Source organism: Physeter macrocephalus, chromosome 6 (assembly GCF_002837175.3).
Source record: "Physeter macrocephalus isolate SW-GA chromosome 6, ASM283717v5, whole genome shotgun sequence".
In the NCBI taxonomy this organism is placed as follows: Eukaryota; Metazoa; Chordata; class Mammalia; order Artiodactyla; family Physeteridae; genus Physeter; species Physeter macrocephalus.
This window is the reverse complement of record NC_041219.1, coordinates 26,912,742-26,937,468: the sequence shown is the minus strand read 5'-3', so window position 1 is coordinate 26,937,468 and position 24,727 is coordinate 26,912,742. Positions and strand designations below refer to the sequence as shown.

The following is a 24,727-nucleotide window of genomic DNA, read 5'->3' as shown; positions in this document are numbered from 1 at the left end:
AATAAATGAGGATTATTATTAACTAAGCTAGTGAACATAGGAGGAAAAGAAAACTTTTTCCCCGGGGTGGTAAAGGGTTGAGATAAGTGGTTTGATTTTGGAAATGATTCATTTGAGGTGCTTTGGGAAATCAATTAGAAAGCAACTGGAAATGTGGTATAGAGATATAGGGTGCTAAATTAAGTCTCTCTTTTGTAATCCAGGTAAGAGATGATGAAGTCTTGAACTGAGTTAATGGCAAAGGAGATGAAGAAAGGATAGATTCAAAATTTATGTAGGTGATTCAATTAACTTGGTGATTGGATGTGAAGGTTGAGAAAGGGGAGTTAAGGGTAATGCTTTGGATTTAAGCAAGATGGGTATGTGATGTTTCTGTAAGTTCGGGTAGAGAATGCAGATGGATAAAAGGTTTATGAGAACAGATAATGAATTTAGTTTTGAATAAAATGACTTTAGTGTGCTTTCACGGCACTCTGGTAGAGATATTTAGCAGGAAAGGAAAATATGAATTTGAAGTTCAGCAGAGATCTGGATTAGATTTAGAATATTATTTTTGTCTGCATTGGGGGATAAGTAAAGTTAAGGGAATAAGTGAGATCACCTAACAGTGTATGGTAAGCTAAGAGGTTGAATGTGAAAATTCCCTGGGAAGCCCTGGAATGCTTTCCATGAAATAAGAAAATTGTCATTTGCAAATATACCTTTTCAGTTCATCTGTATGTGCAAAGTTCTTAGTTCTTAATAGTAAGAAAGAGGTAGTGAGGGCCTTAAGAAATCTTTGATTATTCATTTATAGTACAAGGATCAGGTAATGTATTTAAAGCACCCTTCTATTTTTTTTTTTTTTTGATAGATTTATTTTTTATTTTTGGCTGCATTGGGTCTTCATTGCTGTGCACGGGCTTTCTCTAGTTGCGGCGAGCGGAGCCTACTGTTGGTTGTGGTGTGTGGGCTTCTCATCGCGGTGGCTTCTCTTGTTGTGGAGTGCGGGCTCTAGGCGCGTCGGCTTCAGTATTTGTGGCATGTGGGCTCAGTAGTTGTGGCACGCGGGCTGAGTTGCTCCAGGGCGTGTGGAGTCTTCCCAGACCAGGGCTCAAACCCGTGTCCCCTGCATTGGCAGGCAGATTCTTAACCACTGTGCCACCAGGGAAGTCCCAAAAGCACCCTTCTTAAGGTCTGAATATAATAGACGGCTTTTCAAAGTTCTTGAATTTGTGAAAATTTTCCTAATTGGTCTTTATGGTGGGAGGAGGGTGAAACAGAGTGACAAAATCAATGCTGAAAGTTACATTTTATAAGAAATCCTTGTCGATGTCTTATAAGTCTCCAAGGTTTTGAGGTTGTATGTCATTTAATTTCTAATACTTGTATCCTTTCCAGTTTCAGAAATAATTTTGCTAAGTATAAGGTGTGTTTAGTATCTTACAACAATTGTTTTCAAAGATTTTCGTAAAAGCAATATTTTATTTCTAGTCAACTCACCTTTTTCCGGCAATTAATGTGTTACTAACTCAGCTTCTGCTGGTTTGCCTTGTTGCCAGTCTAGTTTCAGCTAGAGTGGTATGGGTTGTGCATTTGCTTATTAAGCATTTACTACATCTCTTCTGTGTGCAAAGACTAGTTATCCTTTTAGTTGGTTTTAGTGCTTTGAAGATAGGTACGGTTTAGAGATGAGGTTCTTTATTTTAGTAGCAATTAGGTTGTAAAACTGAGTTATGTTCTCAATGAAATTATTGCTCTCCTCCTGCTTGATCTTCTCTGTAGTGAAGTCATATGTAGGGGGAGAGTTATATGTAGGGAGAGTATGTTGAGTTTGGAAGCTCTGAGTCAGTATATCACCAGATATTAGAAAAACTTTTGTTATTCATCTATAAAATAGGTGTTTTTTATATGCTACTAGATGTTTGTTTTCATTGTTTTTCTTTGCTATTAGATTTTCAGTCATAATTGGAAGACATAGCTATTGGTTGCTTTGGATTACAGCAGTGTAGTTATGATTCTCACAAGTAGATTTTTAAAGTTGTATTCAATAAACAACTAGTCTGAAATAGACAAAATGCATTTTAAAGAAACTTCATGTTGTTAAAACTTCTTTGATAGTGATACTACCTTTCAAGCTATTGCATACAGTAAACAGAAACTTTTTTTTTTTCCCAGTTAAGTGCTGTTCTTTCTTCAAAAACTTGTATGTGATTTTTGAAAGTAGTTTTTGGAGAGATTAGTGCTGCTTTATGTTGATCTTACAGTTGTTGGTAGTAGGAATGTATTTTTATATTATCAACAACCTAAGGTAGCTAAATATATTTCAGGCATCTATTCTTATTTGGTTGAAATAAATACTTTGAATACCATATAACCTTTTTCCCCCATGTTTTCAAATTTTGATGTTTGGCTGACACCACTAAGCATTAATGATAGGTGTATGATAACTCTAATCATTTGGATCTTTTGCTAGCCCAAATATTTTTTAATTAAAAAAAAATCTGAAAATTAAAAAAAAAAATATGACCACACTAATAAAAATTTTTGAGAGGAGATGGGTAGGTGGTTAACTAAATCATCAGCGCAAATCTTATTCTTTCAGCAACATAGAGGAAAAGTAGTAATAACAAAAATAGCCCTGACATAAAACACATCAGTCATCTGTGACCTTTCAATCTCTGTGTTTATATCTTTACATAACTGAAATCATAATATATCCAAACTTTGTATTTTGCCTGTCTTACAAATTCAATGTTATATCACATGTGTTATAATTTCTTTGCACAATCTTCAGCCTTGTCACTTTTAAAAACAATTAAAAACAATTTTTTGGCTGTGCCGTGTGGCATGCGGGACCCTAGTTCTTTGACCAGGGATTGAACCTATGCCCCCTGCAGTGGAAGTGTGGAGTCTTAACCACTGGACCTACAGGGAAGTCCCCCACCCTTGTCATTTTTAATTGTCAGTTTTGTTGAGTTGGGTATGTCACAATTTAGTTAACCTGTTCTTTGTTTTGAACATAGTATGCTTGTAATTTTTCACTTAAAATTTTTAAGAATTATATGTTTCAGGTGTATAGCATTATGATTTGACATCTGTGTACACCACAAAGTGATCACCACCACAAGTCTAGTTGCTGCCCATCACCATACAGTTGACCCCCTTTACCCATTTTGCCCACTTCCCAACCCCCTTTCCTTCTGGTAACAACTAATCTGTTCTCTGTATCTATGAGTTTATTTTATTTTATTTGTTCATTTGTTTTGTTTTTTGTTTTTTTAGATTCAGTGTATGAGCAAAATCATATGGTATTTGTCTTTCTCTGTCTGACTTATTTCATTTAGCATAATACCTTCAAGGTCCATCCATGTGGTCACAAATGGCAGAATTTCATTCTTTTTTTTATGGCTGAGGAGTAGTCCAGTGTGTGTGTGTGTGTGTGTGTGTGTGTGTGTGTGTGTGTGTGTGTCATGTCTTTTTTATCCATTCATCCTTAATGGACACTTCGGTTTTTTTTTCATACCTTGGCTGTTGTAAATAATGCTGTAATGTATAGGGGTGCATGTATCTTTTTGAATGAGTGGTTTTGTGTTTTTCAGATAAATAGGCAGAAGTGAAACAGCTGGGTCATATGGTAGTTCTAGTCTTAATTTTTTGAGGAGCCTCCATACTGTTTTTCATAGTGGCTGCACCAATTTATAGTCCCACCACTAGTTCAGGGTCCCTTTTTCTCCACACCCTCTCAAACATTTATTTCTTGTCTTTTCTGACAAGTGTGAGGTGATATCTCATTGTGGTTTTGATTTCCATTTCCCTAATAATTAGTGATCGTGAACATCCATTCATGTGCCTGTTGGCTGTCTGTGTGTCTTCTTTGGAAAAATGTCTGTTCAGGTCCTCTGCTCATTTTTTGATTTGGTGGTTTTTTTGTTGTTGAGTTGTATGAGTTTTTTGTAGATTTCAGATATTAACCCCTTATCCGATATATGATTTGCAAATGTCTTCTCCCATACAGTAGGTTGCCTTTTTGTTTTGATGATGGTTTCCTTTGCTGTATAGAAGCTTTTTAGTTTGATATACTCCCATTTGTTTATTTTTGCTTTTCTTTTGCTTCTTTGGAGTCAGAGCCACAGAAACATTGCTAAGACTGATATCAATGAATGTTAACCAGACTTACTGTGGAGATCATTTTGCAACATATACAAATACTGAATCATTATGTTGTATACCTGAAACTAATATAATGTTATATGTCAAATATATCTCAAAAATTGTAAAAAATCTCAATTAAAAAATAAATAATTCATAAAAAACAAAAACAAAATAAAACTCACTGCTTAAATGACCAAAAAAAAGACTGATATCAGTGAAGTTTTCTTCTAGAAATTTCATGGTTGCAGGTCTTACATTCAAGTCTTTAATCCATTTTGAGTTACTTGTTTCATTCTTTTGCGTGTGGCTGTCCGTTTTCCCCAGCACCATTATTGAATAGACTATCTTTTCTCCATGGTATGTTCTTTGCTCCTTTGTCATAAATTAATTGTCATATATGTGTAGGTTTACATTTTTGGACTCTCAGTTCTGTTTCATTGATCTGTGTGTCTGTTTTTGTGTCAGTACCATACTGTCTTATTACTGTAACTTTATAGTATAGTTTGAAATCAGGGAGTGTGATACCTCCAAGCTTTTTTCTTCTTTCTTAAGATTATTTTGACTATTTGGGATTTTTCTGTGGTTCCATACACATTTTAGAATTATTTGTTCTAGTTCTGTGAAATATGCTGTTGGAATTTTGATAGGGATTGCACTGAATCTGTAGATTGCTGTGGGTAGTATGGACATTTTAACAATCTTAATTCCTCCAATCCATGAACACAGAATATCTTACCATTTGGTTGGTCTTCAACTTCATTCATCAGTGTCTTACAGTTTTCACTCTAACAGGTCTTTCACCTCCTTGGTTGAATTTATTCTTGGGTATTTTACTCTCTTTGATGCAGCCATACATGGGATTGTTTTCTTAATTTCTCGTTCTTTTTCTTTTTCGGCCATGCCATGGCACGCGGGGATCTTAGTTCTCCAACGAGGGATCAAACCCGTGCCCCCTGCAGTGGAAGTGTGGAGTCCTAACCACTGGACTGCCAGGGAAGTCCCTTAACTTCTCTTTGTGATAGTTTGTTGTTGGTGTGGAAATGCCACAGACTTCTGTATGTTGATTTGGTACCCTGTGACTTCACTAAATTCATTTATTATATTATTAGTACTGACATTGTGTGTGTGTGTGTGTGTGTGTGTGTAGTCCTTAGGGTTTTCTATATGTATCATGTCATCTGCAAATAGTGACAGTTTTACTTTCTGATTTGGAAACCTGTTATTTCCTTTTTTTTTTTTTAATTGCCTTGGCTAGGATTTCCAATGCTATGTTGAATATAAGTGACAGTAGTGGGCATCCTTGTCTTGTTTCCTGATCTTAGAGGAAAAGCTTTCAGTGTTTCATTGTTTAGTGTGATACTAGCTGTGGATTTGTCATATATGGCCTTTATTATGTTAAGGTATATTTCCTCTCTACCCACTTTGTTGATAATTTTTATCATAAATTGATGTTGAATTTTGTCAAATGCTTTTTCTGCATCTATTGAGATGACCATAAAATTTTTATCCTTCATTTTGTTAATGTGATGTATCATGTTGATTGATTTGTGGATGTTGAACCATCCTTTCATCCCTGGAATAAATTCCACTTGATCATGGTATATGCTTCTTTTAATGCATTGTTGGATTCAATTTGCTAACATTTTGTTGAGGATTTTTGCATCTGTGTTCATCAAGGATATTGGCTTGTAATTTTCTTTTTTTGTGGTCTCCTTGTCTGCTTTTGGTATCAGGTTAACGCTGATACCTTCTTTTCAGTTTTTTGAAGAATTTGAGAAGGATAGGTATTAAATCTTTGAATGCTTTGTAGAATTCTCCAGTAAATCTGTCTGCTCTGGGCTTTGATTTGTTGGGAGATTTTTGATTACTGTTTCAGTCTCCTTACTAGTAATTGGTCTATTCAGATTTTTCTGTTTCTTCATGATTCAGTCTTGGAAGATTGTATGTTTTAAAAAAATTTTTCATTTTTTTTTAGGTTGTCCAATTTGTTGGCATATATTCATAGATCATGAGAGATCTTTTGTATTTCTGTGGTGTTAGTTATAACATCTCCTCTTTCATCTCTGATTTTATTTATTTGAGTCCTCTTTTTTTTTTCCTGGTGAGTCTAGCTAAATGTTCGTCAATTTTATTTATCTTTTAGTTTCATTGATCTGTTTTTGTTTTTTCTTTTTAGTCTCTGTTTCTGCTCTGATCTTTATTATTTCCTTCCATCTACCAATTTTGGCATTTGTTCTTCTTTTTCTAGTTCCTTTAGGTGTAAGGTTAGATTGTTTATTGGGGATTTCTTGTTTCTTGATGTAAGACTGTATTGAATTTAGTCCATTTACATTTAAGGTAATTATTGATAAGTATGTGCTTATTGCCATTTTGTTAATTGTTTCCTGGCTGTTTTTGTAGTTCTCTTCTCTCTTTTCCTTTGTGTTTTGGTGTGGTTTCTTTTAGTGTTATGTTTAGATTTTCTCACTTTCTTTTGTGTACTTACTCTAAGTTTTTTCCTTGTGGTTACTGTGAGGTTCACTTATAACATTTTATGTAAGTAGTAGCCTGTTTTAAGTTGCTAGCAACTTAAATTAGAAATCATTCCAAAGCTTTATCTTTTTACTCCCTCCCCATGTTTCCTACTTTTGATGACACATTTTACTTCTTTTTATTTTATGCATCCTGTAACTAATTATTGTAATTTTAGTTATTTTTAGTACTTTTGTCTCTTAACCTTTGTGCTTACTTTATAAGTGATTGATCCTCTGCCTTTATCATACAGTTACCTTTAACAGTGAGATTTTTACTTTCATACGTTTTCTTATTATTAATTAGTGCCATATCTTTTCAGCTTAAAGAAGTCCCATTAATATTTCTTGTTGGGCCAGTTTAGTTGTGATGAATACCTTTAGCTTTTGCTCATCTGGGAAACTCTTGATCTCTTCGTCAATTCTGGATAACTTTGCTATGTATAGAATTCTTGGTTGGAAGTTTTTTCTTTCAGCACTTTGAATATGATCTGCCACTCCCTTCTGGCCTGTAAAGGCTCTGCTGAAAAATCTGCTTGTAGAGTTATAGGGTTTTCCTTGTATGTAACAATTTGTTTTTCTCTTCTTGCTTTTAGGATTCTCTCTTAATCATTTATTTTTACTGTTTTAATTATAGTGTGTCTTGGTGTGTGTCTCTTTGGGTTCATCTTATTTGGAACTCTCTGTGCTTCCTGGACCTGGATGTCTGTGTCCTTCACCTGATTAAGGATGTTTTCAGCAACTATTTCTTCAAGTAGGTTTTCTGTCCCTTACACGCTTTTCTTTCTGGCACCCCTATAATGCAAATGTTATTCTGCTTGATGTTGCCCCAAAGTTCCCTTAAGGTGTCTTCATTTTTTATCTGTATTTTATTTATTATTTTAAAAAGATATTTATTTATTTGGCTGCGTTGGGTCTTAGTTGTGGCATGCGGGATCTTTTGTTGTGGTGCTCCGGCTTCTCTCTAGTTGTGGTGTGTGGGCTCCGTAGTTGCTGTGCATGGGCTCCAGAGTACGCAGGCTCAGTGGTTGCGGCACACGGGCTAGTTGCCCTGTGGCATGTGGGATCTTAGTTCCTCGACCAGGGATTGAACCCGCGTCCCCTGCCTTGGAAGGTGGATTCTGACCACCAGGGAAGTCCCTGTCTTCACTTTTTAAAATACTTACTTCATTTTCCTGCTCTGTCTGGGTGAGTTCCATTGTTTTATCTTCCTGCTGACTGATTTGTTCTACTTCACCCAGTTTGCTGTTGAACCCCTCTAGCATATTTTTCAGTTCAGTTATAACTTCAGTTTGGTACTTTCATATATTTTCTATCTCTGTTGAAGTTCTCACTGTGCTAATTTTTTCTTCATCTGAGTTTGGTTAGTGTCTTTATGACCATTACTTTGAACTTTTTATCAGGTAGATTGCTTATCTCTGTTTGGTTTAGTTCTTTTTTTGAGGTTCTGACTTACTCTTTTGATTGGAATATCTTCCTTTGTCTCCTCATGTTGCCTAATTCTTTGTGTTTGTTTCTATGTATTAGGTATATCAGCTATCTCTCTTATTCTTGAAGGAGTGGCTTTATTTAGGAGATGTCCTATGGGGCTCAGAAGCACAATCCTACCTAGCCACCAGAGCCAGGTGCTCAAGGGGTGTCTCCTATGTGGGCTACATGCAGTTTGTGGGGCCACAGCTGCCGTGGGGTGCTGGTGGGTGGGGCTGTTGCTTGGGCAGCTATGAGGCCCACCTGAGGTGGGGGGGTTGGTAGTGCTCTCTCACCCCTGGGGGGATGTGCCCACTGGTGCTAATAGGTTGGGTGGAGAATTCCAAAGTGGTGCCTTCCAGCACCAGTATTAGCAAGGTAGCCTGAGATCACATAAATGGCTCCTGCTAGTGACTCAGCCCATGGGGAGCATTCCAACTGGTTCCTGCCTCTCTAGCAGATGCTTCAAGATTATTAGGTGAGTCCCCTTCACCTATGGTCTTATGCACTTTTCAATTTGGTGTTTTTGCACTGGTTTTCAGGTCAAGTCAATCTGTGTGCAAGTCCTTTAAGAGCAGGTTTTCTATTCCCTGTAGCTTTCCTGGACATATTTCCCATTGGTTTGCAAAACCAGGTGTTTTGGAGGCTCATCTTTCTTGTGCAGGATCTAGGGGTTGGGGTGCCTGAGGTGCTCAAATCCCTCGTTCCTCAGGGAATGGATCCATGCCTTTGTGGTCCCTCCCAATTGTGGATTGCTGAAGCTGAGGTGTGGTTTTCATATCTTCGCCTATCCTACGCATCTCGTTGCTGTCCTTTTTTTTTTTTTTTTTTGCAGTATGCGGGCCTCTCACTGTGTGGCCTCTCCCATTGTGGAGCACAGGCTCCGGACGCGTAGGCTCAGTGGCCATGGCTCATGGGCCTAGCCGCTCCACGGCATGTGAGATCTTCCCGGACCTGGGCACGAACCCGTGTCCCATGGCTCATGGGCCTAGCTGCTCCACGGCATGTGAGATCTTCCCGGACCTGGGCACGAACCCGTGTCCCCTGCATCGGCAGGTGTACTCTCAACCACTGTGCCACCAGGGAAGCCCTTGTTGCTGTCCTTTTATTTCACCCTTTGTTGTGGAGGTTCTGTTTGTTCAGTTTTCAAATCCCTTTTGTGGGGGAACTGTTCCATATGTGGTTGTACATTTGTTATGTCTGTAGGAGGAGGTCAGTTCATGATCTTTTTATGCTACCATCTTGAACTCTCCCATAATTTTTCACTTTTGTAAATAATGCTTTACTTGGAATGCCCATTCATCCCTGCCTGGAAAAGTTTTGATCAAGCTTCAAGCCCAGACACAGTGCTTGTTGGGTTTACGGCTTTAAAAAATTGTTGTTTATGGCAGGGGGTAGTAGCTTTGGCCAACTTTCTGAGTTCCCACAGTGGGCCTGGCTTCTTGTTACCTATCACATGTAGGGTGTTTTGGTTTCTATTATCTCATTAGAACTTGTTTGCCTCTATCTACTTTAGTTCCCAAACTCTATACTCTGTGTGTTTGTTTTATTTTTTGTCCACTGAGATACTTACCTTGTGTTTGAGCATAGGTCTATAATTTTAACATTAAAAAATTTTAATCGGCTATTGATGGTTGATTGGAGCTGAGGCAGCTTAGTTTCTATGCTAACTGTGAGTGCAATCTGGACTGGAGTTGTGGACACTCTCTTTACCGTGGCATATTTCAATGCTTTATATCCCTTACCCTATTCCACATTATCCGTTTAACCTATTTAATACCTGTTTGTGTGTATATTACTTTATTTCAAACATATGTATTTTTAGTCAAATACAGTGTTCTTATTTCTGCCCTGTCTGCTCTTGTGCATTTTTTCATCTATTTGGAATGATTGTCATTTTATTTAATTAAATTTAACTTCAAGAAATAAGATTTTTTTCAATTACCACAACTTGCATTGATCTCTTCTTTCTCAGAATTCTGCTCACATTCAGAGCTCCCCCCTTTAGCGTTTAATTTTTTTCAAATTGTTTCCTATCTCTTTTTTTACACGTTAGCTTGGTTTCCCCAGCCAAGTTGTATAGTCTACCTGAAGGCTTGCTCCTTGTTTCTCTTACATTGTCCTCATACTCAGTGTCCTCCGTTTGGCATGCAGAGCTTTATAGAATGTTAGGTACTTCATGGGAGATGGATAAATATCTATTGAAGAAACCATGAACAAAGTGAATGTGTTTTGTACCTTTTGGTCACTGTAAAAGATATCTAAATTATGTAATAATTTTCCTAAAAAACACAATTTGGAAGATATTTATCCCCCATCATTTTAAGTTTTTAGCACAAATTATTCTTATCCCATTGTATTTTCAAAGTAAAACTTTTTATAAGTGTAAATGTTAGAATGCTTTATATTGTTTCCGCAGGGTCATTGTTACTGTAATTGCACTTCTCATTGAAGTGATGGGATTTTGACAGCCTAATAATAAAAAAAGAAGTTCTTAGACAATTTAGCAACAATTGGAGGGAATGAGGGAATGTGTGTAAAATATGCATATCAAAAGCATCTCATGATGATTTTATTGTTTCTTCTTTTTTCCCCATGTCTCTTGGGCTTACTTAGGTCTGTTTACTAGGATTATTTCAGGCAAATTTAAGGAAGGGTATTTTTGGTGATGATAATAGGATTATATAGCTATTTCTGTGAATTGCTTGTTCTCAGGCAAGCTAAATCTCAGGTGAAAAGCCACCTGGACTCTGGAAAAACTTAGGATATGGAAATGGGGAAAGTGTAGTTCTTGGGAGGTACAGCTTTTGTTTCCAGTGCTTTTGGGGATGGGGTCAGTAGTTTTAAAAACCATTATGATGTGAAGCTCTGAAATGTTGACGGGTCAAAAATGAATTTCTAGTTTTATACAGTTGTTTATATTAAGTATATAATTAAAATGGTCTTTAATTTTTTTACTATTTAGTTACTTTTTTTGTCACATGCATGAGTATATCATCAAATTCAGATAGCAGGCTTTTATTTATAAATTCATGAAGTATATCATTTTGAGAAAGAATTTTGCTTTGTTTTTTTGGAGGAGGGTAGCTGATGTAATAGTTCAAACATGAGAATGTTGTGGATGTTAAGTGAACACAATAAAGACATACTCTGGATAAGTTTAGAAAGTTTTAGAGAGTTATGTTTTGGGAAAATATGATAGGAACGTAGATCATCCAATTTAGACAACTGATTATTTTTAATATCAAAAATTTCTCAATGTAAAAGTAATTTAACTATGAATCGAAAATTCTGAAAAAATGTAGCAAAAACAAAAACTGAGAAACTAAAGACCAAAAAACCCATAATTATTTGTTGCTAAAGAAATTATTGTTTGCATTTTGGGATATTTCCTTTGAATCTCTTTTCTTATATAATTAGTTTTTATACATAATTATAATCATAGTATACACATGTTATTTCATTTTTTCTATGCAGTTGTTTTTCTTTTTTTTTTTTCTTTTTTTTTTTTTTTTTTCTTTTTTTGCAGTACGCGGGCCCCTCACTGCTGTGGCCTCTCCCGTTGTGGAGCACAGGCTCCGGACGCGCAGGCTTAGTGGCCATGGCTCACTGGCCTAGCCGCTCCGCGGCATGTGGGATCTTCCTGGACCGGGGCACGAACCCATGTCCCCTGCATCGGCAGGCGGACTCTCAACCACTGCGCCACCAGGGAAGCCCTATGCAGTTTTTATTATCCTTATTTTAACTGATGAATTTTGAAGTAGTATCAGTTCATCCTTCTTTGGCATTTATGTTGAATATGTAAGTGATGTACAGGGTGTTCATGTTTTGAGACAGATGTTTAGCGATTTGTTCTCAATCTTGGGTGCTTGAGGTATATCTCAGTGGAGATGTCAAGCAGTATGAGTTAGTGATTAAGAATCAGACTGCTGAAGTTAAAAATCCTTTCCTCCACTTATTAACCATGTGACTTTGGGCAAGTAACTTAACTTCTACACCTTTATTCTCTCTTGTATAAATGTTTTTCGTAAGGATTATTGAGTCAGTTCTTGTGCTCTGAATCTGTCTTTTAGCCAATATTTTACTAGATTTCCAGTTCCTTTAATGTCATACCTAAGTATAATGAATAATAATGTTAGATGTTAAATGTTGCAGGAGAGAAAAAAAAAGGCCTTTAACCCTCCAAACTGTATATTTGATGATGGAATATTAAGTATTGGAAACAGATTGGTAATGGTTGGCATGGTAGTAGATGGATGGGTGACTAGGTAATGTGGCCTCTGTTGATCTTTTTAGCTCCCCTCAAATCATTGTAGTTCACTTGATGTATTGGGGAGCAATGCAAGAGGAATTAGAATTTCAGCATTTTAGTTCTGCTTCTTTCTGATTTTTGTTAACAATAGAATCTTGAGAAGTCCCTTAGCTGCTTTGAATTTGTTTTCTCATCTATGGATATAACATTTCACCTGTCTCTCTCAGAGATGTCTTTATGATTAAATAAGATATTCTGTAAAAGTGTGTTGAAGATGATAAAGCACTATATACAAAAGTAAACTTTTTGTTAATTTAAAAAGACTAAAACTGAGAGAAGGCAGATAGAGATCTTGATACAGTATTAGGTCCAGTCAGTCTTTAATAAAGGATAGCTTCTAGTGCTGTTTGTTATTATTGAGAGGACATCTACCTTTATGTGTAAGGCTAGCCCTGATTACTGTTTAGGTTATTAAATAGTTTATGAATATATTGTTGATATTTACTTTGATTTTTTTTCCCCCTTTCTGCTTGTGTTTCAGACTCCTGGGAGAGTTGGCTCTCAAGGTTCTGATTTGGATTCATCATCAGCTCCTATAAACACAGTGGACGTCAATAATGAAAGCTCTTCAGAGGTATGAAAATAATAATTAGGCAATAAATATTGTTTTATTTAAGGAAAATATTATTTAAGGAAAAATAGCAAATATATGGAGTAACAATTGATAATTTTAACTTTTGTAGGGAAAGATCTCATAAATCTTTTTTACAAATTGGAATGCAACTTTTGAATCTCACTTGTAGATAGATAATAGTGCTTAGTTGTGAGACTGCGAAAGTGTATATTAAGACTGAAAAATAATATTGACAATTTATCTTTAATGTTAAAATTATCTCAACTTAATGAGGATTTAAAAATCTGTTTGTGAAGAATTACCAGTTAATTAGTATCTACTTATGTGTTTGTACTGCCAGGAACGACTAAGCTAATGAAAAATTAGATGAACTATAACATTTATACATTATTTGTTGTCTTCATTTATGACTTTGTAAGAACTTCTATGTTTGATAGCTTATTAAAAATTAATGGAGAAAGTAAATAAGTCTAAAAAAAGAAATAACTCAAATTTTTTGAGAAGTCAGCCTTAGAAGTTGCTACATTACTATCATTATTTTTAACAAATAATATATACTCATTATAGAAAAAGGAGATGAGGTAAGAGAACATAAAAACCACCCATAACATTGCCCCTAAGAGATCAACACACTCACATTTCTGCTCTGACAGTTTTTGTCAATTGCCCCTTTCTCGGCCCAGCTGTACCACCTACTCAGTCCCCTTTTCCCTATTCTTTCCCATCTCTTGGTTGGTGAGTCTATTATGTGTGCTTCTGGGTATTTCTCTACCCATTCATTTCTCTGTTTTGTCTCTTTTTGACCATCTGTCTTCATGTATATGTATATTAACCATAACAAGATCGAACAAGACTGTGAGAGTGAGAAGAACAGTATCAGTTGAACTTTATTAAGAGCAAGTTTAAGGAAATATCTTTAAGGAAAACATTCCAAACTGTATTTATGATATGATGAGCTCAGAGAGCTAGGTTGTAACCCTGGAGAGGAGTTTAGTAGTAATTGTTGACCTCATTCAGACCAAAAACAACAAAAAAATCTCCAGTGGGTAAATGAGCAGTGCCTGATAATCCTGCTACATTTTTCTTATTAGGCTCCCTTTTCTGCTCTCTGTGATAGTTGTACTCTCTTCTTTGTCCTCAAACCTTCCATGTGTCTTACCTTAGTCCTGCCTTCTCACCGTCACCTTCTATACCATTGAGAAAAAATGAATGTTCTCATTTTGTCCCTAAAACTATACTTGCACCTCTATTCTCTTTATTACTTTAGTACACGGAAGACAGGTCTCTTTTCCTATCAGATTTCAGTCCTTTCCCTTGTGCTCTGGATTCCATTCTCTCTCACATTCTCAGCTTATCATCTCTCCCTCATGCAACTTTGGTTTTTACCTATGCCACAAATTATTCCCTTCAGCATACAAATACTGCTCTAGAGGTGCCACTAACCTGGGACTGCCTTAAATTAAGTTCGGTACTTGAAATTTTTCAGATTACCCACTAGTGTAAATTTCTAACCTAATTGAGGGCTATTGGTGATTATGAATTCTCAGGGGGTATTGTTTTTTCCATATGCCCAGTGTTAAGGTATTGACTTGTTAAGGTCTCAGCTGATATCTCTCCCCACCTCTCTCAATTTCTCTTTTTCTCTCTCAATCTTCCCTTTTACCCTGATGTTGGCTTCCCACTTTGAACAAGTTCTAGGTTTTGACCTTGTGCTCTTAGCATCCATCTAAATGGGAATTTGAAATATCATGGTCTCCAGGATTAAAAAACAATGGTCAGAAATAAAGCAATACCTTGCTTTAGTGCTCATTATATCATATTTTATATATTATTATGTATAATAATATATATAATAGTATCTTAGTCGGTATAGGCTATTATAACAAAAGCACTGAGAGGCTTAAACAGCAAACATTTATTTCTCACAGTTCTGGAGGCTGGGATGTTCAAGATCAAGGATCTGGCAGATTCTGTGTCTGATGGGGGCTTCTTTTCTGATTTATAGATGACTGTCCTCACATGGCAGAAGGGGCGAGAGAGCTCTCCGGGGTCTCTTTTATTATATAAAGGTACCAATCCCATTCATTAGGGTTCCACCCTCATGACTTAATCATCTCCCAAAGGCCCTATCACATTGGAGGTTAAGATTTCAACATATGAACTTTGAGGGTACATAGACATTCAGTCTATAACACATATATAATCTGTATAATACATAATGTAATAAGTGATAGCATATCATTTGTTCTCATCAGGACAGTTGTTCAGACTATTTAATATATTGCATTGCAGATGCAAATTCTTTGTTCACTCTTTATCCGTTTCTAATCTGGCTTCCATCCTTAGTACCCACTGAAATGCACTAATGACCAGCATATTACCAAATCAGATCTTCATTTTCCTAGTCATTTGGCTAGGGAAAGCAGACTTTTCTTGGGGGCTTTTTTGGTAGGTGTCCACTGAAGTTTCCAGGTAGCTGGCTTCTCCAGCAGCCAGTCCAGAATACATGAGACGAAAAGAAAACCCAGAGTACTCACCACTGTCTCAGTCCTTGGCTCCTGAGATCCTCAGCTGGTCTGCCTTCTTTTCTTTACCTTTCAGTTTTCTTTTTGTTTTTTTTATATATAAAGCCTCTGGATTTCAGCTGTACTTAGCAGGAAGAATAGAGAAGTGTATCTGTTCCATTTTGTCTGGAACTGGAAATCTGACCATTTTGAAAATTGGAGTATTTATATTTATATTAAGGAATTATAAGAGTTCTTTATCCTTTGTCAATGCTTTGATTGCCTCCTATTCATCTGATTAGTGAGGGAAGGATTCCTGTCCTAGGCTTATGGAAATAGCTAAACACATAATTAGACAAATGAGACAAATGAGATCAACAGCAGTTTATTAGTCACATATACTCACAGCCCAGAGATGGAGGACACGGTGTGCCATGCAGGGCCACATGAGGATTGCACTTGGGAACAAAATGAACAACGAGGGGTTGTTCAGAGGCAGGCATTGTAGTATCAGGAAGGTAAGGTGCCTCCTGGTTTCTAAAGGAGATGTGATTGGCTTGCTTGAATAATTCCAGGGGCCAGCAGGGAACCTTCTCAGGGATAAGCAGGCCCTGTGCTTGCTTCCTGTGAAGAGGAGGGCTGTTTGGCTAGAACTCCTTATCTGTGAGAGCAGAGTGGGGAGGGGAACTTGCAGTTAGGCCATTTGAAGCCCTCCCAGTTTCACCAGTTGTCAAGGCAACACAAAGTATTGGGCCTTAATTTTAGCCCTTACACCGCAATCAGAAATATGTGATGTGTATATTTTTTCTCAGTCTGTGGCTTATTTTTCATTTTGTTAATGTTGTCTTTCAAAGAGAAGAAGTTTTAAATTTTGGTGACGTGCAATTTGTCAACCTTTTCTTTTATGATTTTTGCTTTTTGGGTACTACAAAGTTTTTTGCCTACCCCAAGGTTGCAAAACTTCCTCCTATTCTTGCTTCTGATTAAAAAAAAAAAAAAAATCAAGCTGCAAGGGTATATTGTACAACACAGAGAATATAGCCAATATTTTATAATAACTATAAATGGAATATAACCTTTAAAAATTGTGAATCACTATTTTGTAAACTGTAACTTATATATATTGTACATCTACTATACTTCAATTAAAAAAAAGACAGAAGGATTAAAAAAATTTAAAAATCATTTTAGCATGTACATTTAAATCTATGATTTATTTTAAATTATTGTGTATGGTATGAGATAGCAGTTGAGGTTCATTTTGTCCATGTGGGTATGGAAACCACATTTTTCCATATGCTTGTTGCAGTACCGTTTGCTGAAAATGTTACCTTTTCCCATTGAATTAAATTTTCACTTTTGTGAGAAATCAATTGACCTTATATATGTGGTTATATTTTTTTATGTTCTTTGATCCAGGCATAATAACTGATTTTAAGGTGCACGAAGTTTTTTCTTACCTTTGAACTTTTGTATATGCTGATCTCTATGCCTTACCTAGTTTTGCTTTTTCTTTTCTCTTGGTTAACATCTGATTATCCTTCAAGTCTCATCACAGATAATTTTTCCAATAAACTTTCCTGACTCACATGTTGGATAGATGCTCCTTCCACATGCTTCTGTGGAAAAGAATTCCCTATCCTTTTGGTAATGATTATTAGTCTGAGATTCATTTATCAAATATTTATTGTCACCAGACACTGTTCTGGATGCTGGAGGTATGGCACTGAGTGAAATAGTAAAAAATCTTTATGCTGGTGGAATTTATGTATTTATTTTTCATTTATTTATTTAATTTATTTTATTTTTGGCTGTGTTGGGTCTTTGTTGCTGTGCATGGGCTTTCTCTAGTTGTGGTGCAGGGGCTTCTCATTGCAGTGGCTTCTCTTGTTGTGGAGTGCAGGCTCTAGGCATGCGGGCTTCAGTAGCTGTGGCACGTGGGCTTACATGCCACAACTACTGAAGATGCCTCTGAGGAGGGGGTAGCTCAGAAAGAACTGAATGAAGTGAGAAATCATGTTGATTTCTGGAGCAAGCATGTTGTAGGCATGTGGAACAAGTCTCTGAGGTGGGAGCATGCCTGGCATATTGAAAAAGCATCCAGGAGGCTAGTGTGGCTCCAGCACAGTGAATGGGGGGAGGTTAGGTTAGTGAGGTAATCAGGCCCACCTCATGTAGGGCTTTATAGGCTTTTGCACAGACTTTAGTGTTTTATTCTTGGTGAGATAGGAAGTCATTGGAGAGTTTGGATCAGGGAAAGGACAAAATTTATCTATATTTTTGTAGTATCACTCTAGCTGCTGTGTGGAAAATAAAGCTGTTAATGGGGTAAGGATAGAAGCAGAGAGACTGTTAGAAGGCTTTTACAGTGATCCATGTACACTGTGAGGGTGGCTTGGATCAGGGCAGTAGTGGAGGCCCTGAGGTTCTAAATACATTTTGAAAGTAGTTCTAGTAGGATTTTCTGATTAGTGGGGTATTTTCTTTTACAGCTCTTTCAAGAAGCATGCAAGCTTATTGAGGATGGGGTCTTTGCTTTATTTTACCATTGCATTCTCAACAACATAGCATAATGACAATAGTAATCACACTCAGTAAATACTTTTTTTAAAATTTATTTATTTATTTATGGCTGCCCCAGTCTTAGTTGTGGCATGCGGGATCTTTAGTTGCAGCGTGCAGACTTCTTAGTTGTGGCATGCGTGCGGGATCTAGTTCCCTGACCAGGGATTGAACCTGGGCCCCCTGCATTGGGAGCGTGGAGTCTTACCGACTGGACCAGCGGGGAAGTCCCAATACTTTTTGAACGGATGACTGAATGATGATATGTGGAAACTTAAAGTGAAGAAATTAGTAAAGAGGCAGGCAGCATAAAGATATTGTGGTAAAAAACAATGCAACAGTGCATTTAAAAAAATTATTATTCTGTAGTTTTAATACTTGGGCCTGTGGTTGCCTGGAAGACAACCCTTTCATCAGTAAAAAGAAAAAATAAGTGAATTCATGTTCCTCACTTTCATCCCCTGGCTAATCTCCTTACAGGGTTGTTAACAAGAGGAACAATGATATTAATGATAGCTAACATTTATTGAATGTTTTCTTTGTATCATATGCTGTGATAAGGACTTAATATGTATTATTTAATTCTCACGAGACCCCCTCCGCCATATGGAGTAGCTGTTATTGTTACCTCATTTAACAGATGAGGAAATTGAAGGTAATATAAGCTACTAAGAGTGGTGTGAATCCAGAATTCAAGCCCAAGACTAGCTCTTAACTGCTACCCTGTCTTGCCTCTTACTTTGGAACCTTGTTTGTAGTCTTCCTCTTCCTTGCTATGATCCTAATGTACATCAAGGAACTCAAGGAACATCTTAGGCTCCCAGTTCTTAATGTTATCAGTGCCAATGATCTTTATTACTTTTCTTTTCTATTTACTCAAGCCCATGGCAGTACCTTCCATCTTCTTATCAGGCAGAATAATTTTACCTGACATGTTAAAATCATATCTCTGCGTTCCTTACCTCAACTGACTATCCTCTCAAAAACTTTCATAGTGTCACTACTTACCTTCTTTGGCCTTGCTGATTATTTTAGATTTTTAATTTTTATTTTTTCTTCTAGTCTGTCAACCTTTCTTGGCTTCGTTTCCTTTACTCTCTAACCATACATCTAATGACAGTTAATATTTGTTGAGCACTTATAATGTCTCAGGCACTGTACTAAGCATTTTATACACTGCACAGTAACTCTAGACAAATAGGTGGTAATATTAGTCCCATTTTATAGATGAGGAAACTGACATTTAGCAGGGTAAAGTGAATTTTTAAAAATCATATAGTCAGTATTGGTTGAGACTCAAACCCACATCTATTTCTGACACCAAAACTCATGACGTTATAACCTTTGTAGCCTATTGTCCTTCACCACTGTCTTCATTTAATTTACTTTCTCCCTGATACTCTGAACTCCTTTATTCTCTTATCCTTTTACTGTTCCTATCTGACAAATCCCCAAACCATAGATCAGTGTAACAGCCCACATTTTAAAATACATATATTGTTAGGTGTGGGGAATTTGGGAGATTGTTTTAAAATGATTTTATTTGGCTCATAAAGTTAGAAGGAAGGGTAACCTACTGGGAATTATGGGTATGGGCAAGAATGGGATCATAGGCTAGTGGAATATGGTGAAGACTAAAATTGCTATCATTATAACAACTTTTTTGTTGAGAACATCATCTACATAAAAGTATTTGTTAAAACTGCCAATCATTTCTTGATCTAAAATAAAAGCTAGCTTGCCAATACTAGCTCTCAGATAAGGACAAAGTATCATAAACAAAAAGAATAATAATATTCCAACTAAAGCAACTGGTTACTCAATAAAATTGACCAATGGGAATCTATAGCATAAGGATGGAAACTAATTTCAGAGTCCTACTTTGGATAGGTCTTTCACCTTTTGCACAGTTGAAAATTTCCCTTCCATATACTAAAAAGAAATATACTATTATTTTCCTGTTATGTCTATTTTCATTGTTTCTGTTTTGTTTCATAAATAACTTTTTGTGTATATCCTCCTAAAAGGTGTTATTTCACAGGGTTTCATCTGTCCATTATGTATGAAAAGATGTATAACTGCTATTGATTTGTCGGAGCATTACCAGAAAGTGCACGCTGAAAATGAGACAAGAGGACAGGAACTTCTTCTTAATGACTCCAGTGTTACTGTGGGTCCTGAATATTTTGCTTTTAGCAGCTTGGTTTTGGGTTGCTCAAAATAGCTTTGTTTTTCCTGACCTCAGTGTTGCTTAACTTTTTCTGCTATAAGGGAATGTGGATTGCTTTAATTATGCATGCTCTAAGAAGGTTTAATAAGGAAAAGAGGCTCTTGGGAAGTTGGCTGTTCTTACTGTTTGCAGCCGTCTTTTTGTGAATCTGTAAACATATATAAAAGTTTAAGTTTATATTTTTGCATAAATTTTGCCATGAAATTTGAAATATAAAGTGAATGTTTTTTATTTCAACATTTGTAACTTATATCTTTATTATGTAGTTAATGTTTTATTAATGAATGTTTTAAAATGCTTTAGGTTAAGATGCTTTACTCTTACATAGAAAGAGGACTTTGCATGTGAACTGTTACTGTCTTTATTTGGAAAAATATATACAGCATTAGAATCTGGATCTACCACTGTTTCAGTCTTTGTTTTGATTCCCCAGACCTGTTGGAAGTGACAGAATGATATACACCTGTTATTAATCATGGGTCACCCAAATGTTTCTCTGTAGTGTGTGTGGCTGGTGTATACAGAAGGCTGGGAGTGGGAGCGAGTGAGGGGAAGTGTTGCCCATTTTTAGTCTGGAAAAAATTTCTCAGATGATCTTGATATATCTCCTTCCTTTGAAAATTACTACGGTATTCTAAAAACAAAGGGAGACGTAGCTTTTTAAAAAATTCTTTTACAAATCTTTTAAAAGAATGAAACTTTTTTACCATGAAAGACAAAAAATCAGACTTACTCTTTCCTATAAGTTAATGATGTATAAGAAAACGATCTCACCAAACTTTCACTTATTTAACATTAATAGAGTACCTCTTATGTGCCAGGTATTTTGGTAGGTACGGGAGATAAAAAGGTAAATAAGATATGGTCTCTATGCCAGGAAGTTTTTCTGATAGATATTTGCAAAAAGAGTACAATGTCTGATTCATCTTGAGGGGAACTGCAGAAGAACTTGAAGAGGGGAACAATTAAACCAGACATTCTCTAGGGTGGTGGGGAAATGAGTGCAAATAGGACACCAATTAAACTACGGAGGCAGTGTGAGCAAAGATAGAGGCATAAAAGATTCTTGGAACTCTGCTTAGCATTTTACCAGTTGTTTTTCTTACAGAACATATGGGTCAACTTTTCTTTATGGGTTAGCCAAAATCAAAAGTGACTATCTTACCTACCTGTCACTTAAATAAGAACTTTCCTTTTAACTGAAATGACACTTGGTACAATAGGGTATCATAAGTATCAAATTAAGCTAAGTTCTTAGCTATGGTGGATCTGAGAAAGGATTACAGATAACTGAAAACTAACAGTAAGGAATTTAATGCTTTTAATCTTAAGTCAACGCTGTGTGTGTGTGTGTGCATGCGTGCGTGCGTGTGCGCACTTGTGTGTGTGCGCGCTCGTGTGTGTGTGTGTGTGTGTGTGTATGTATGTGAGAGAGAGAGAGAGAGAGAGAGAGAGTGAGTAGGTCAGATATTTGGAATGATTAAGGGAAATAAAATGTATCTGGCTATTTTGGTGTATTATTGTTTGCTGTTTTACTGTTTGTAAGTTATCTATCTAGCAACCTTAATTCCCTTGAAGATAGTTTAGAAAAAATAGAGGAGTCTCTTAATATCCAGAATTAGTATCACAAAGCCCATGAACTAAAGGTCATGCACTCTGTTCACGGGACATCCCTCAGATATTCATTCTGAGCTTATTTTACTTTTTTTTTTTTTTTTTAGTATTTATTTTTATTTTTGGCCGCGTTGGGTCTTAGTTGCGGCATGCGGGATCTTTTGCTGTGGCGTGTAGGCTCCAGAGCGCATGAGCTCTGTAGTTGTGGCACGCGGGCTTAGTTGCTCCACGGCATGTGGGGTCTTAGTTCCCTGCCCAGGGATCGAACAGCATCCCCTGCATTGGAAGGTGGATTCTTAACCACTGGACCACCAGGGAAGTCCCTTTACTTTTATTTTAAATGAGTGATGTGGTTTAATAAACGTTTTTTCCCTTAATCTATCTTTCCTATCCATATCAGGCAAGCATTGCTAGAAATAGCATAGGAATAATTTTTAGAAATGATTGTTGAAAGACAAAACAGGGTGTAAGAAAAACTATAGAATGTGGGTACAGGAATTAGAGACTTGCCAGAATTAATAGAGTGGAAGACACCCATTCAGTGATTAATATTTATGCTTCTGGGACATTAAGCAAAGGTTTAATATCATCTGTTTAAGTAGGTGAGGAAGTGCATATATGTATTTTAGAATTATTTTCATCAGAAATGTCCCAAAATTGAAGTTTTATTTAAACATGCAAGCTCTAATCACATGGAAAATTTACTTAGGTGGAATATTTCTAAATATGTATGACTGAATTTATAAAATTTCTCTTTAGGGATGAATCAGTTCTTTCTGGAGTATTAACCTGGTAATGTTTAGAAGCTTTAAGAAAGTATGGCATACCCTAATGGGATCATTAGCTTTTTGGCGTCCTTGGGTATCTAGAGCCAAAACCTGGAAGTAAAGGCAGTGGTCAAAAAGCCAAAGTTTTGAAGATTAAATAGCATAACTGGGATGTGGATTTCCTGAGGAACACTGTAATTTGCCTTCTAGTTACTAGCAGAATCTGAGACACGAAAGAGAAATGACAAGCTAAATATTATAGGGGTTTATGTGCTGTTGCACTAAAAGCATGTTAACTGTACTGTGGTACAGTAACTGTGGTACAGCTGTGTAACTGTGGTACAGCAGTTACTGGGCAGAAGTTATAAGAATACAAAATAGAGCTTAATATAGAGCCATTATGAAATATGATGGTAGATAATAGATGGCCTTGAAAAAAGATAATACCAAGTAGATTAACACACAGGCTGGGGGCATTCATTCATTCAGAAGACAGTGCTGAGCATCACATATCTCTGGATCCTAATGGCATTATTCTGATGTCCAAAGGCACATCCTCAGTACTACTGTCTTTGCTTACTTTAGGAGTTTCATAAGAGATCACTGCATTCATTCACCTGTAGTGCCCCTGCCCTTCACTCTGGCTCTGTGATCAGAACATACCTCTGTTTCCCAAATGCAGCATGACTGTGTTTCATACCTTTTCCTACATCTTTGTTCATGCTCCTCCATTTGCTTAGAATGCCTTTATTTCTGACAAGTAAACTCCTATTCAGTACCTAATTCCAGTGTCTCATATAGGTAGACATATGTCTACATATATGTATATATACACATATACATAGTGTGTGTGTGTGTGTGTGTGTGTGTGTTTAGTTTTTGGAGAGTATTAACTGCTGCCGCAGGCAGATTTGGATACTTCTCTTGTGTTCCTATAGTTCTTTATATATATCAGTACTTCTGTTAAACCATTGTCTGGTAATGTTCATTGAGCCTTGATTCGGCCATATGATGTACATAAATGATGTGAGGGTATGTTATTTGTATAGCACCCAACAAAGGAGCAGAAGTTACTTGTATATTCTTAGTTTTTATGTGTCCGGAGTACTTATTACTTAGCTCAGCCTATCCTTTGGAAGGTTTTATAAGCTGCAAGCTGTTAAAGCTCTTCTGTTTTTTTGCCAAATTCTGCCCTGCCAGGTTCATTCATATTTCATTAAATAAGTACACTCTGTAGAAAGTATATGGTATGTTCAAAATACTACACTAGCCATTAGGGAAACATAGATTAAAAGCTTCATTGTGTTGTGCATTATAGTGGTGTAGAAACTTGACAAACTGATGATGAGAATGCTGGAGGAAAAAAGCAATATATGCAAAGGCGTAAAAATGTGAGATACTGTGGTGTGTTCAGGGAAACATAGGTGCTTCAGTATAGTTGAAGCATGTTATATAGAGTAAGGGATGTCCAGAGATCAGATTGGTTAGGTCATTGGGGGGACTATACCTGCAGGACCTTGTATGCCATAACTATATAATAATTCTGGGATTATTTATAAGTTTTTAACATTTTATGGGACTATATATTAATTTTAAGCTTTTGTAGTGTTAATCTTAAGTTAGCAAGGAATTTACTGATGAAAATACTTCTCAACCATTGTAGGTACTCTGGTAATTATGAGTTATTTATATTACTTTTTTCCCAATGATCAGAGTGCTTCATGTTCTTAATATTTTGGTTATTCCTGTGCAGTAGATTGGAGCAAATATTGTTTTACTAAGGGAGATATCTAGAGAGATGGAGGATATGATGGCAAGTCTTCTCAACTAGACTTCTAGATTAGAACTAACTTCTCAGATTAGAATTCTATACTCTAGCCATTAATTTATTCAACCTAAAAGATGGTTGTAAGGGTTTTATAAAACATTTTGTAAACTGCAACCAGGATAGGCAGTGATGTACCTTTGCACAATACCAGAATTTGGGCTTAACACTGTAAATTACAATTTACCTATTAGTATGAATAATACATATGACTGTATTTCACAACAT

General features: G+C 36.4%; 1 protein-coding gene across 4 annotated transcripts in view; it reads left to right on the top strand.

The window, feature by feature from the left end:
* EEA1 (early endosome antigen 1) overlaps positions 1-24,727 on the top strand; it is a 144,559-nt gene that overhangs the window by 23,072 nt on the left and 96,760 nt on the right. For 3 of the 4 annotated variants that reach the window (XR_008617557.1, XM_055085245.1, XM_024127152.3), the window contains exons 2-3: positions 12,905-12,997; positions 20,105-20,233. Coding sequence is in view for 3 of the 4 variants with exons in the window: in XM_055085245.1 (XP_054941220.1) it covers positions 12,905-12,997; positions 20,105-20,233 (222 nt within the window). In the remaining variant the exon portion in view is untranslated. The remainder of the gene's footprint in view (positions 1-12,904; positions 12,998-20,104; positions 20,234-24,727) is intronic. The other variant, XM_024127153.3, reaches the window with a different exon arrangement.